The sequence below is a fragment of the Spea bombifrons genome, chromosome 8 (assembly GCF_027358695.1).
Source record: "Spea bombifrons isolate aSpeBom1 chromosome 8, aSpeBom1.2.pri, whole genome shotgun sequence".
Taxonomy (NCBI): domain Eukaryota; kingdom Metazoa; phylum Chordata; class Amphibia; order Anura; family Pelobatidae; genus Spea; species Spea bombifrons.
The window spans coordinates 43,165,012-43,180,676 of NC_071094.1; the positions used below are offsets into that span (position 1 = coordinate 43,165,012).

A 15,665-nucleotide genomic window follows, 5' to 3' on the forward strand; every position below is an offset into this window, starting at 1 on the left:
TTGAAACGCCAATGGACGTTGGAGTGCGGTGTGCCGGTGGGATCGTACCCGCTGTTTGGTGCTTTGGAATACGATGATTCTGGAAAAATGAATAAATAATGAAAGTTTTCCAATGAACACCTTTGGACAAGGCGGACGAACTCTCTGTGTTACCCGCTGATAATTATTGCAACCTCCGGTTATATAAAACCGATAAAAACTCTAAACTAGATAATTCCTTACAGGAAACGTTATGGAGAAGGATCTTCGTATGCCAGGGCGTCTCACCAAGCTTACAAATTCACTGCCATGGAGTTGTTTTTTTAGTAACTCCAGGTCTTTCTAATGCTGGAAGTAAAAGCACCAAAAATGGCTTATCTTCTAAACGGGCAGAGGGGGTACGTGGGCAGAAAATAACAAAAACCTTTTGTTTAAGGGAAAACATTTATGACCTTGTCTTGAGGAAAATTATTTATATAACTGTTGTAAGGGTTCATAAATAATAAATAAATTGTTAAAGATAAGCTACAGTTGGGAGGAGATGGTAGGAGATCATTGACGTCTTCTCCAAAATATTTGAGTGTAAATGTAACCAAGGACTCCGATTTCATGTGTTTGAACCCCTTCTTGATCCCGAACTTCTTAATGTCGAGCTGTTTATGGAAGATTGTCTTCAGCGTTTCTACAGCCAAGCCACAGGGACCATTTTCTTCGGAGTCTCTTTCCCCCTCGGTCAGACAACACAATTAACATTCTTAATTTAATAAATGGCTGCCATGGCTGATGCACATTATCGTCCTATTAATCTTCTGAAGGAGAACTCGCAGAACTCTTTTAGTTGTAACGGTTTTACTCCACAAAACACGTCGAGCCACATTACAAGGCAATGGGTTCTGGAGGATAGCTTTAGCGACGTCGTCTGGGTGGAAAGTGGATAGAAAAGAGAGCGGCTGACACACATTAGTTCTGTGCTTGGAATGGCCATTGTTCAACTTTCACCTGAAAGAATTCTGAGTACAAATGTAACTGCAAATTAAACTGCTGAAACTGATGAAATCTGTACAAACTTCAGCTTGATTATGTTACATTTATTTATATAGCGCCAGCAGATTCCATAGCGCTGCTAAAATCACACACCATAACAAACTGATACCAAAGGAGAAAAGGGCCCTGCTCTTGTGAGCTTAAAACAATGTCCAACCTTCTACGTTCAATATTGTATTTGTGACGTCTTCACATGGCAACCTTAACATTTATCACTTCATTTAATATTACTTACATCACTTACATTTATTTATATATATAAACATGGGTTTTGCGTGTGTTCCTATATTTTCCGCCACTAGATGGCAGCACAAACCAGCAGGCCTCGTGTAGCCATTGGATATTAGTTTGATTCCATGGTCTCTGGCGCCATCTAGTGTATGCAATTGGCATTTATTTTACTCTTACCCGCAATGCTCGGTTACTATAATCGATAATTTTGTATTCTAAGGTACTCAAATGAAAAACATACCGGTAATTTATTAGACTAAACAGTGACATACAAAGCAATCAATGTCTAAAAAATAAAAAATATATATATAATAGATTTATCATTTATGTAGCATATTCGGTACTAACTTATGAAAAAGTGTTTTTTATGATTTAAAACAAAAAAAACTGAAGCGGTTTCCATAGAAACGAGAACGTGTAACTAGCTTTGGTGATATGTTCAAGTGTTACCACTAGAGGGCAGTATAATACAGTGTATTATGTTTAGCCTAATGCTATGTTTAGGTATCACCACTAGATGGCAGTATAATACAGTGTATTACGTCCAGCCCCATGCTATGTTTAGGTGTCACCGCTAGATGGCAGTATAATACAGGGTATAATGTTCAGCCTCATGCTATGTTTAGGTGTCACCGCTAGATGGCAGTATTATACAGTGTATTACGTTCAGCCTCATGCTATGTTTAGGTGTCCCCGCTAGATGGCAGTATAATACAGTGTATTTCGTCCAGTCTCATGCTATGCTTATGTATTACCACTAGATGGCAGTATAATACAGTGTATCACGTTCAGCCTCATGCTATGTTTAGGTGTCACCGCTAGATGGCAGTATAATACAGTGTGTTTCGTTCAGCCTCATGCTATGCTTATATATTACCACTAGATGGCAGTATTATACAGTGTATTACGTTCAGCCTCATGCTATGTTTAGGTGTCACCGCTAGAAGGCAGTATAATACAGTGTATTACGTTCAGCCTCATGCTATGTTTCTGTATTACCACTAGAGGGTAGTATAATACCCTCCAGGAAGGGGTAATAGAGTAGATTGGTGGTGGGGGGCTATTAAGGACAAGTGATTAGTGTGATATGGCAAAGCCATAGGATAGTTAGAAGAGATGTCACAGCAAGTTGTAAAGAATTGCTTTTATTTCACAGTAACTCCTATAAATCTGCATTTGATGAAACAAAAGGGGCATCACAGAAAACAGACAGCCCCTCTTGTGACTCCTAGATGGAGGTGGACTCTGCTCTCCCCAGTTTTCTCTGACAGAGCCCTGTGCTAAAGACTTGTGGCAACAAGTACTCTTTAAACGATAATCATCAAGATAACATAACAACTCCCAAGAAGCCCAGTCATTGAAATATAACACTATTACCTGTAATACACACGTTAGCCACTTTAGCACTGTGACTGTACCATAACAATAGAAACCTGCAGCATGTAATACACAGTTTGTCCAGTGGGTGTCACTAGTTATCTGTTATTCCATTATTATTAATGATAATAATAATAATATTTATTGTTATTTATTGTTATTATTTATATAGCTCCATCATATTCAGCAGCGCAGTATTTATTTGTGGGGAATCAGAATGGGTCAGAAATTATATCTATTTGGACATTTTAATGACCATAGGATTTATTTTGCCCGTTCACCAGCACCGAGACTTATAAGTCACACCAAAAGACATCCTGTTACTTAAAGGGTTAACAATGTGACTGTCAGAGCGGTCAGGTGCACTCTGGCACTGAAAGGGTTAACGGAACACCCTAACCTATAATTCTCGGCTCCTTGCTGGCAGCTGGGAGTTTGCTAATTGCCACGCAGAAGGTGAGTGTCAGCTCTGTGGGAGAGAGCGGGTCGGATTAATGAATAATTAGAGCTCTTCCTGCCGGAATCCTCCGTGAATTTATTCCAAATCGTTTCTTCTTCAGATGGAACGTCCGGAAAGGGACTTCGATGCTTCCGACGTCTCAGACGATGAGGTGAAGTTATAGAGTTTTTTCTGTTGTTTTTGTCTCTTTTGTGGTTTATTCACTAAACTGAGAATTAGCGACAAAAACGCAGAACCCGCAGGCAAATCGGCCCCATCCGGCCCCCTCCTAGTCGCCCGTTTCTCCTGCTGTAAAGACTTGAACCTTAATCAGTCGTTCGTCTCGTCTTAGATTCCGGAAACATATGCTTATCCCATGCGTGTTTAAATCCCCTCACTGTAGCTTCTTCCACCTCTGCTGGGACGCTGTTCCACTCATGTACCACCCTCTCAAAGTGAAAATGACATTTGCTATTTCAGTTTGTTGACTCCACACTGAGCCCTGTGAGTTTCTCGCGGAGTAAGGGCCGAGCTGGCCCTGTCTAATGCCAAGTGCAGTAGGTCGGGTCTCTTCTTACTGTTATACGTTTTAAGCTCTTCTCGCAACCCGAAGCCCAGTGGGGTTGGTAAACTTTTACGCCACGTATCTCTGAAAGCTTTACGCAGATTGACAGGTAATTGGCGCGCGCTGCCGGTAGTTTGAATGAATTGGCGGCCGCTGCGACCACCGAGGCTGGCCGGTTATCGATAATCTCGCTAAGCGTTTGATTCGCTGGATTTTCCCATTCAGTTTATTCGCTCAGAGCTCTAAGACCCCCGTTTACCGGTTTAACCATCGGCGCAAGCGGATTCCCAGCCAGGGGGTTCCGTGTTAAACCCCGAGACACGTCGGCTTCTCGTACGTTCCCTGACCGGTTAAATAATAGGAAATACTGTTATCGGGGTGCAGATTTTTAACCCCTGATTGCTAAGGCCATCCATGGAATGACGTCTTTTAACTCTTCGTTAGGTCTCCACTGATCGGAGCCGCCACCGCCGCCTGGGTCCGGATAATCTAGACGAGACTCTGGAATACGTGCCCTCGGTCTGCGATTCTGCCGGGCAAATCCTTAAGGAAGAGAAGCCTCTTGTGCCCGTGTCGGGGTGAAGTCGGGGTGAAGCCGGGGGGGGGGGGGGGCTGCCCTATCACGCTATCATGCATCATATATATATTAATAATAGTAATAATAGCTATAAAAGGTTAATGTGCAGAATAATAAAGCGGCTGTTTGTTGTCACCGGACCCCCAGCTGTCTCCCGCTCGATATTCAGCTCATCTCCCACCGATGCATCTTCCCTCATTCCTCTTCGGCACGATCTTTCTCTACACCCCATCGCCTTTAGATTGTCAGCTCACCAGCCGAGCCCCCAATGTGTCAGTTTGTCTCCTCAATCGCCGCGTAATCCTCTCCTGCCTGATGGGTGTGGGGATCCTGTAGCGACGGTCAGGCTGGGTCAGAGTGATTTAAAATTCCTTCCGCACCGTCAGATCGGAGGAACGAGCGGAATCCGCTGCCGTCTGCGGCTCGTCTTCTGTAAAGGGGCAGCTAAGAGGTTTTAAAAGGTAAAACGTTTTAAAGCTGCTTAACCATACCTTCCAAGTGTCCTTGTACAGATGAGACAGTCCCTCCTCGAGCCCCACATCCTCGCACCTTTCATTCCTCCCCCTGATGCCCCTTTTCCAGTAGGTCGGAATGTTTGCTGGGTATGAGGGGATCGCAGGGGTCTACAGCCCTAAAATCCCCGATAATGTGTATAGAAACAGCAGAAATGGGTTTATAAATTAAAGACATTTTTCTCCTTATTACAGCCTCGCCCGGTCTCATAAATATCTCCCAAAGTACAAAAAGACACAGAACACGCCCCAAAATCAAGGTTTGGCTTTTGGAACGTCGGGATCTGCAGTGAAGCTCTGGAAAATGAATTCAGTTTGTGAGATAGAAGTTCGTTGTGCTCGCTCCCGAGATGCCGGTCCCGCTGCTCCGTATTTACCGGCAGCTTTGTGGTCTCTGCTTCCGTGAGCCGTACTTAGAATGCAGCGCTGTAAGATACGCGTTTAATAATAATAATAATAATAATAATATATACGGTATATAATATAATTGATAATCGTGGAGACAGGCGTTTGCTGTACAGGCTGCAGGGGTTCCCTATATATATATATATATATAATGTATATGCAGAATATTTCATTTAAAGGACGCTTTCATGCAGATGATAGTTGCGCGGTCCCTTTACATTTATTGTGTGGTCCCTTTGCCAGCGGTTAGAATCCCCCCGTATGCATCTCGCCCCCCCCCCCCCGTGCCGCCGGACGCAGGAGACATTCAGCCAAACGCTTTAATAATAATTCAGCTGCCGGAGGGTTAATAAACGCGACCCGGAATAAAGTCCTATAATCTCCAGTCTTTAATAGGAAAATCCATAAACAAATACTTTGGGGGTTTGGCTCCGTCAGGAAAAGGTAAGGGGGGGATAAATGCTCTGCGTGACTCTGCGGCCCCAGCGGCCATGCTCTGCAGGAGCAACTCACGAGTAAATGGCTGAAGTGCGATGCTCTGCAGATCTCCGATCAGGAGAATAGATGTTTTTTTGGGGGGCTGGGGAAGCTCTGTAGGCCCCCGATCAGACAGAAGATGTTCCAGGGATTCCCCAAGACGATGCCGGGCCGAGGAAAATGCTCTGCAGACTTTTGATCAGATGGAGCGATGCTCTGCAGAGTTCTTATTTATGTAAACGTGGTTTATTCACATTAGCACTGCAAAAAAAGGTTATTCTGGGATGTTTGTGCCTCACGTGGCAGCTGCGCTTATCGCTTGCATGGAGTCCGTATATAAAAAGGGCCATAAGTGCAGAGCTCCCCGTGTCTCATATGAAAGTCCCTCTGTGTATGTGACGCTCCTCCAGCTCTCTGTATAAAGCCTCGTTCTCCCTCTGAAGCTTCCAGATCTGTTCATTCTGCAGCGAGAGCTCCTGGAAGAGAAATCACGGCGTTAGCATTAATACCCCGAGCCGTACCCTCTCCGGGTCACTGCGGGGAAACTCGGGTCACCCCACTGCCTGCCCGCTCCACCCCGCAGGTTCAGCATCGCCCTGAAAATCCCGGATCCTCTGACATGAAAAGAAGAGGATCTGGCTGGGGACGTTAATACAGCGAGGGTATTAAACATGCGCGGGATAGACATACGGCTCCTGAATCGAAGATGAGACCAACGGCTGATTAAGGTTTGAGTCATTACTGCAGGAGAAACAGGTGACTAGTTGAGGGCCGGATGGGGCCGGTCTGCCGGCAGAGCGAGCGAATTATTCAAGCACTTGGGCTCCAGGCAGAAGCAGACCGCTGTGGTGTAACCGGAAGGACTCTGCTGCCAGGTTCGGCGATTGACGTCCCTCCCGCAGCGCTGCGCGGTGTTCTTACCCGTGTAAGCAGCTGGTTGTGGTGTTTGAGTGCGCTGACGGCGTCCGCGTGCTTTGTGTTGTATGACGGCCGTCTCTGCAAGAGAAACATTAGCAAAACCTTCAGAGAAATCCCTAAAAACACCATTAACTCCCCCGAGACCGGCGCGCGGCGAATGCTTTACCTTTTCTGCGGGGGACATCAGGTCATTGAGGAATCTGTTAACTTCTTGAACTTGTATTAAAAGAGAAGATCCAAGAAGAGGAGGCGAAAGAATCCGATCCTAGAGAAGAGCGTGGAGATTTATAGATGAATATGGAGTGGTTTGTCTATAGAGTTTGCCAGAGACGGTGGGGTGAAGAGAGAGATAACCCCAGGGGGCTAGCCGAGAGAGAATATATCACACCGGGGGCTACCAGAGGATAGACCGGGGTAAAATACATGATACTGACGACTACCAGGAGACGGGTGAGGAGAGGACACATCACTCCGAGGGCTACCAGGAGACGGGTGAGGAGAGGACACATCACACCGGGGGCTACCAGGAGACGGGTGAGGAGAGGACACATCACTCCGGGGGCTACCAGGAGACGGGTGAGGAGAGGACACATCACTCCGAGGGCTACCAGGAGACGGGTGAGGAGAGGACACATCACACCGGGGGCTACCAGGAGACGGGTGAGGAGAGGACACATCACACCGGGGGCTACCAGGAGACGGGTGAGGAGAGGACACATCACCCCGGGGGCTACCAGGAGACGGGTGAGGAGAGGACACATCACACCGGGGGCTACCAGGAGACGGGTGAGGAGAGGACACATCACCCCAGGGGCTACCAGGAGACGGGTGAGGAGAGGACACATCACCCCGGGGGCTACCAGGAGATGGGTGAGGAGAGGACACATCACTCCGAGGGCTACCAGGAGACGGGTGAGGAGAGGACACATCACACCGGGGGCTACCAGACGACTCTTATGATTTTTTGGTATAAACAATCTATTTTGTTGACTGCAGGAACCTCGTGGCGCGCAGCTTACGGTACAATCAATACAGTGACTTAAAAGGGACATTAACCCCCTGAGAGACCTACGGACATTTTGGATTTAATATACAGTCTGGATGCTGCTTCCTATTATTTTCTGGCTTAATCATAAGATTATTTTGCCGGTTTATTCCGCTCTCCAATCACCGGATGGCACGGCGGCCGTAAATATGCCTTTCTTCTGATCACATGATGGTTGTTTGATCTTTCGGACAAAAGTTTCTCTTTGAGCCGCCAGAAGCCGCAGCCGGTGTTATTAGTACTGGGGGTACGGCCCGTGCCGCCCCAACGCATCGCTTATTAAATAAACCAGTAACGGGTATAATCGGCCCGGCCGGCTGCTCTCGGCACGCGGAGATCACACGGATGGAGTCACGTTTTTATTTGGTTAAGAACACGTATCCTGCTTCATCTATGTGATCAAAATGTGCCATTTTCCAACAAAACCGCGGCAACCGCTTATACATCGTCAGATCCAAACTTCACCCGCCGAGGACAGAAAATACAGACAAAAGGAGCTCTATGTTGAGTGGGACGATAATGGAGGGGGCCGAGATCTATACCTCTATCCGTGACTTCAATAAAACATAAACGTAGGGAATCAGGAGATGCGAAGTACCCCAACATTCTATTAACCCCCCCGCGGGGCTTTACAGCGTTCCAGATTAATAGGTTTCCCTCCTTATGGACGCTACACCCTGCTGGTCAGCACTTTGAGTCTGCGGACAGCAACGCGTGGAATTTATACTCGGCGTGTGGAGATGAACACTGCCGTTGTGCCGTCGCGCAGCGCAGCGGGGGCCGTGCCGGTGCGGGGAGCGGGGGTAAAGGTAAGTGTGTGTTACCGCAGCGCACTGCAGCTCCCTCTGCTGCTCTGCCTCGTGAAGTCTTTGCAGGTACCAGCTCCGCGCCCGCTCCACGAGTTGGACTCCGTCTAGCAGGGCGTCTCGCTGCTGCTCCAACTCTTTCATTTGACGCAGCTGTACGGAAAAAAAATGCAAAAATGAAAAAAAATTTACTAAAATAAAAACAAACAGCAAAACGAGGCAGCCGGAGAGGTAAGTGAGCATGCGCATGTGTGATTACTCACGATATATAGTTTATATAGTTTCATTTTAATGTTTATCCTGTCTAATAATCGCAGCTTTGGGTAACGAGAAATCCCATTTGGGAAATAAAATGTTGGCTTACATCATGCTCATAAAATGTCACTGTCTTATTGCAATAAAGAAACAGGACTTTGAAGAGGGTGTAGAAAGTACAATGACGCTTTACTACTGCTGCAAAATGTGCCCTGCATCCTGTATCATCCTATACGCGATGTCCATCCTCAATCTAGAACGTCAACCAGCCACATAGAAAAGAAAAAAATGTTTAAAAAGCTTTTAAGTAAGTAAATTATAATTTAGAGACTTCTAAGAAATCCCCGACGTGTTATTCTCGCTTGCTGGGCTGATCTGACACAGAACTGACAGGCGGGAAGCGCGTTGTTGATGCTGCGCTGCGAGGGGTGACACCTAAATGGCTGAATCACAAGGAGGTGCAAGAAGACGTCGCAAGAAAAATATGCAACGGAGAGCGAAATCACTGACTAACGCGAGCAAAGGAAGCCAGACCACTGCCTGCTGCTGGAATATGAGAGCCGGGTGAGAAATGTGGCACCTGCGCGGCAACTCGGCTGCAAGTGCAACTCATTTCGCGGGATAACGAGGACTAAGCTTCCTTGTCCCGTCATGTAATGGGGTCCGAGGATCGTTTCCAACATTTTCACTTTCAGAATATAGGAATAGGACATTTGATCTCTACGGCAGACGGCGATTAGAGCGTCAGTACTTCTGGCGACCTGGAACTGACGGTCGTAACAAATCACGTGAACACATACACTAAAAGTAAGGGGTTAATGGCTGGGTGGCAAATTGTTAAATGATATCCGTATAGACGTCCATTGTTTAAATGGCGTTCCTGGGGGGTCGAGGCCCGGAGATATATTATTATTTAGCACACTAAGGGCTTGGACGTTCGATCCAGCAAACTAAGGTAAGCTGAGAACGACACGAGCGACACGAACAAATAACGCACGGCGGCCCAAAGCGCTCGGCGCAGGTGCACCATATATACCCCCTGACCGTAAAATATTAATATCCGTTCTTCTCTGTCTGGTTTCTATCAAAAGCCCTTAAAAAAGACTTGTGAAGAAGGCGTTTCTGAGCGGGGATTAGAGCGTTGTTTTTATCACATCAGTAAACGTCTGGATTTGCCAGAAATTCGAGAATCCGGGTAACGAGACGCATTCAGAAGCCTTCGCCGCGGAACTGCTATGCGCTTTATAAATCCTCGGCCAAAGTGTCATTCATCTCCGTGGAAAGTTTAAAGGTCCGCAGCCTCGGCCGATCAGATGTCATCCCTTTAAGAGAAGCTCGCCGGGCTCTGCTTCGGCATGTGACCGCGTGAAACCAAATCCTCGGCAGGAGAAAGCGACGGCCCGGGGCAGGCTTTACAGGATTTTTACTGAGGACGGTGAAACGCCGACCTTGAAACCTACTTCCCAACCCAGCAGAGCCTACATCAGTCAGCACTGGCCGCCAAAACAGATCTGAAGCCACAAGGGGTTAACTAAGTTAAAAAAACACAAATCTTCCAGCCGTAAACTTTTCCAAAAATCAGAACTTTTTACTGATCAAGAAGAGGGTAAAAAATCATGGAAATCTCTTCCAAATGATCTCAATTGGGCAAATAATCCGCGCCGACTCCAAATAACTTTCCATTGTAAACGCGGCTTTTGTTGTACGCGTATCGGGTTCCTTTAGCTAATTTTCTAGCAAATCGCTTTTCTTTAAGGAGTTGGCTGAAATTGTGAATTCCGTATCTCGATGGAACTCCTGTGAAGTCCGGAGAGCTCCTTCATAACGTCCATCTTCCATGCCTTTAGTTCCTTTTGCTGTCCGTTTTCAGGCTGCGAATAAGAACATTTCCACAAAAAAAGAGGCACCAAAATGGGAAAAAAACAAACAAAACCGATGATTGTGAAAATAACGCTTACAGGGATTATCCGAGGCGTTTAGTGACTTCAGATTCTGATGGAAATTTCTTTAAAAAACTGTATCTAAAATCGCAAGATTCCGCATTTTGCTGAATAACCCGGATCCCACAAAGTTAAGCGCTGCGGCGGACCCTCTATAGCGGCGGACCCTCTCTAGAGTCTATATTCAGTTGATCCGTCTTTGTAGAAGTCTCCATGTTGAATGCACGGCCGGGATGTCCTAACCAGTCCCAGACACGGCTGGCAGATATTTATATTTATGAATTCAGCTATGAAACAAGTCACACGTGTGACATATGAGGCAAAGCGCGTGTATCGGGTGCCCATATGTCACATGGCTATCGGATGCACAGGAAAAGCAGCTAACGGAACAGACCCTGAGACAGTAATGCCCCATTTAGTAGAGCTGGCCCCAGACCGGGCACCGGCTCTGCATGCAGCTGAACGCTAAATCTTCCCTCCGTACGATAAAGAGAGTTCCGTGTAAAGCGAAGAGAAACCCAGCATCAGACGTGGGGTTTAAATGCCGGGAGCAGAATAAGCAGATTAGGCCATTACGTTCTTATCTCCTGCCAAATGTAAGAGCGCGAGGCGTCCGTTCACAAGGGGGTCGGGGAAACACTTTAACGATAATAACAAACAATATACAAAAATCAGAACAGAGAGAATGAAGCAGATCAGGGAACCGGAACATTTACAGAGGAATAGAAAGGTACCGGGTCAGATAGAACTAATGAGAGGCAAAGGAATGAAAAGAGAGAAATAAAGAAAGTGAGAGAATGAAGATAGAGAATGAGTACGAATAAAAATAAAGAGCAGTAGAGAGGTGAAAGAGTGCGGCAGCAGAGAGACGGCGGCCCGCGTGTTTCTGGCACCGTGTCACGGTCCTATTAATAGGGACTCACCCACAGGTAGAAGGTCAGGGCCTGTCTGCTGCTCGGCACCGGCAGGATGAGGATGGTGTAAGCAGCTTGTACGGCCATGGAGAGCGTGTGCGTGTGCGTGTGCTATTACATGTGCTGTATGTATGTGTCTCTTAAATAATTTGTCTTATTACACACATGCATATATATAAATAGCTGTGTGCTTACCGTGTTATATCTTGCAAATGCTGTAAAAGCCCCCGGTGTATCTGATATGTGCGGTGCGTACCCCAGGGTATATGGGGCAGATTGTCCCTGTACCGGGTTACCTGTCCCACGCTACCTTTTGTCTCCTAATTCCTCTCCCTCCTGCCCATATACCCCACTCCCTCCGGCCTTTCCTCTAACTTCCTAATTTCCCAGCTCTCTACTTTCCTTCCATTCTCTGTCTCTCGCCTTCTCTGATCTCCCCCCGGTCTCGGTGTTTTCTCTCTCTGAGTGTCTCGGGGTGAGGACAGCCGCACAGACTTGCCTGCCTCCTAAACTGCGATCCCGTGTGAGTAGGGAAGGTATGCGCACACTGCTGGCACTCCCTCACTTCTCTCTATCACACCCCTCCCTCTCCCCTTCATCGCTCCCTGTGACACTCTCCCTCTCCACTCTCCCAGCCCCCCGGTCTGTCGGTCATCTCTCTGCTACCTTGGAAGGAACGATGATAAAGTGGTGGAGGGGGACATATTTAAAAAAAGTGAAAAAGAAGAAAAATAGAAAAATAAAGAGAGAGAAAAAGACAAATAAAGAAAGAAATGACACCAATGAGAGAAGCTAGGGGAGAAAAGGAACAAACTGAAGCGTTAGCAGCTAGCGGGCTGGAGGGAATGGGATAAACGATCCGAATGGCATTTTCAGTACCGTGTTGTAATCGATGGCGCCGGTCAGCGTGTGTCGGCGGCTGCACTGCTCCTGACGGGAATGTCGTGGGGTTGAGCCGACGTCGTGGTTGATGCTCTGGGAGCGAGTGACGCCTTTTCCCCCTGGGAGAGAGAATGAGAGAGTCGTTAGACGCGCTCCCCTGGCAGGTAGACGGAGAGACGTATGTAGACGGACGAATGTCTCCCACGCGCTTTAAAATCGTTTCTTTATCGTAAGAAGCTTGATATCACTCGGTGTAATTAAAGTTCTGCTCGCGCCATCTGCTCCCGTCTCATAAATCTGCATCTGTTCCGCTGAAATTAAAAGTTCACGTCGGGCTTTGGATCCAGAGCTTCTCATCCTTACATCCTCCATTTAAAGGCCTGACACGGGACGTATACAGCGCCCAGATTCACTATAGGACTATACATTATACACTATATACATGATACATTATACATTATACACACGATACATTATACACTATACACTATACACTATATACACGATACATTATACACTATACACTATACACTATATACACGATACATTATACACTATATACACGATACATTATACACTATATACACGATACATTATACACTATATACATGATACATTATATACACGATACATTATACACTATAGACTATACATTATAGACTATACATTATACACTATACACTATACACTATACACTATATACACGATACATTATACACTATATACACGATACATTATACACTATATACACGATACATTATACACGATACATTATACAATATATACACGATACATTATACACTATACACTCTACATTATACACTATACACTATACATTATATACACGATACATTATACACTATACATTATATACAAGGTGTAAGATTGCAATAAGACGTCATCAGGATTCATGGCTGATCTAGCTTTAGTGGTCTTTGGCCCCTGGAATACAATGAGATGGGTCCCATGGGGAGGAATAGACCGGGAGAGGCATATGGGGGGGGTCAGCTGGTAGAGGAATATTCCAGCTGGAAGACGGGCCTCTGAGAGCGCAGAGGTGTCATCTTAATGAACCAGACCGCGCATGATGAACGGACGGTCTGACATCACTGCAAAAACACATCTGGGGAAAAGAGCATTTGCTAAATGAACATAACATGCGCTGACAGGCGCGGCGTAACGGCCGGCAGCTCCTATAAAAAACCTTCACCGACATTAAAGGGAGCGATCGGCTGACACAAGCTTTACGCGGAAACGCGAGTTATCAGACCAAAAACTCTCCGAAACCAAGCGGCGAGAGCTCATCCAGCCCAACACGGCTCGCCTGTCTCTGGGGCGTATTCACTAAAGCGGGAGTTTGCAGGAGGATAGGTGCAATAGCTGCTATTCACCATCTTCGCTCTGCAATATAAAGGGCCAAGCCAGGCCCTGTACAATGCATTGTTAAATCAGTGAGTATTTAAATTATATTTTATTAGTGAGCAGTAACAGATATTCTTAGAGTTTTCTGGTATAATAAAAGGGGAACGGCACTAAGTGCGATCATATACCAAGTACGGGGGTCTACAGACATTTAGATCGGGGTACAATAGGTATGAATACATTGGGGAAGGCGGTTTCTGCCCCACAGAGCTGACAGTCGTGCATTTTATTCCTTGGTAAATGAAAGTGAGTAACGTTAATTGATGGCTCTCGCTAAAGTCTCGTTGGCGATTAGTTCAGGATAATCCTCTGTCTAATAGTTATTTATAAGGAATTATTAGAGGAAATTATAGGCCGGTTAGGAAGTTTTTTTTATTTTTGTTGCGGAAAAGGAATAATCCTCTCTCCTCCGGTCCGCGTCTCAGAGTACTGATTACACCCAGACAGATGGCGCAGATTAGAGAGCGTTATGATACAGAAGCAGGGGTTATATCCAGAAGAGACGAGAAAACGGGCAGCGGGAGGATGCAAAGAATTAGAAGGGATGGGGAAGAAAGGAGATTTTACAGGAGAGGAGAGAGAGGAGGGAGAGGAGAGAGAGAGAGAAGAGAGAGAGAAGAGAGAGAGGAGAGAGAGAGGAGAGAGAGAGGAGAGAGAGAGGAGAGAGAGAGGAGAGGGGAAAGAGAGCGTGAGAAGGACTAGACAGCATAGTATGTAGAAGTTACTATGGGGGGCAGGTAGAGATGCCGCAGTAAGGGGGGTTCTTAGGTGGAAGAAGAGAGAAAAAAGAGATCAATTTATAGTAAGAGAAAAGTTACAAACGAGAACAAAAAAGTTTTGGGAAAAGATAAGATGAGGTGGGGAGTTTAATTTTCAGAGACAATATAGCATTGTTAAAATACGCCACACTCACCCCTCTGACGCGTCCGGCCCTCCTGGGGTTCTGTGGCCCTCAATGCCTGTGTGAGCCCTTTCACCAGCCGGGGGAAGCTCAGGTAACCCCCACTGGAAGCCGTCGCATCTCTGAGCGCCTGTGGGACCCCAGAGAGGATACTGGGGCCACCCCACAGCCCCTCGATGTCCTCTACGTGGACTCGACCACCCCCTTCCTCCTCCAAGATATGGTACAGGACACGAAGGCTGCGGAGAAACCCCCGGGAAGGGCAGGGGAGAGGAGAGGAGCTGGGGGCGAGAGGAGAGGAGCTGGGGGCGAGAGGAGAGGAGCTGGGGGGGAGAGGAGAGGAGCTGGGGGCGAGAGGAGAGGAGCTGGGGGCGAGAGTGGGGAGAGAGGAAGGTCTGGGAACAACAGTGGGGGAAGACGGGGAGGACACAAGCAAGGTGCTCATTGCCGTCTCCTCTGGGTACCCTCGCTGCCGTCAGTATACCTGGAGACTGTCTATTTCTGGGCTGCAGGTGTACACCGGGGTAACTATACAAAGTCAGCTATTATCTGCTGGTATTTGCCATACTGTGGGATACGGGCAGCTAATCTCTCTCCACGCTGACGGTATACCCGGTGTCCAGCAGACTCTGATCCTCCTGACACTATACTCTCCTCGCTCAGGCAATAATCCAGCAGTCTGATTAACACGGCTGCACTCCTTTACATGTAATCCTCTCTCCGTCACCCCGTCTCGGCCCCTCTCTTCTAGCTCTGTCACTGTCTCCTTGTTCCTTTCTCCGTCCCGTGTCCCCGGCCAGCGGACCGTCTCTCCTCCCTCCCCGTGTGTTTAATCTCTTTGTGATTCTTGCTAAGTCTCTATCTATCCCTCCTGCCGGTCGCTTCTGATCCTCTCGGAGGTTTTTACACACATGTGATGTCTCATTACACACGGGGACCCTCTGGTTCATACGGGGCAAGAAGTGATCTCTCAATG

At 46.9% G+C, this 15,665-nt stretch overlaps 1 protein-coding gene across 1 annotated transcript; it reads right to left on the reverse strand.

Annotated features, from left to right (window-relative positions):
• Window positions 1-5,500: 5,500 nt before the first annotated feature.
• On the reverse strand, window positions 5,501-15,231 carry LOC128503044 (suppressor APC domain-containing protein 2-like). Its single transcript, XM_053473054.1, has 6 exons — window positions 14,702-15,231; window positions 12,364-12,485; window positions 8,394-8,528; window positions 6,691-6,789; window positions 6,528-6,602; window positions 5,501-6,082 (listed from the first exon to the last, which is right to left on the reverse strand). Exons 1-6 carry the CDS (start codon window positions 15,132-15,134, stop codon window positions 5,978-5,980), a joined length of 969 nt encoding a protein of 322 aa, XP_053329029.1. The 5' UTR covers window positions 15,135-15,231; the 3' UTR covers window positions 5,501-5,977.
• Window positions 15,232-15,665: the final 434 nt, after the last annotated feature.

Bases quoted from the DNA above. Each gene is read 5' to 3' on its own strand.
- LOC128503044 (XM_053473054.1), bottom strand. From the start codon at position 15,134: ATGAGCACCTTGCTTGTGTCCTCCCCGTCTTCCCCCACTGTTGTTCCC. The intron at 8,529-12,363 runs GTACTGAAAATG...TTTTCCGTACAG, and splicing joins GCGCCATCGATTACAACACG to CTGCGTCAAATGAAAGAGTT. The intron at 6,603-6,690 runs GTAAAGCATTCG...TTTCTCTTGCAG, and splicing joins TGATGTCCCCCGCAGAAAAG to AGACGGCCGTCATACAACAC.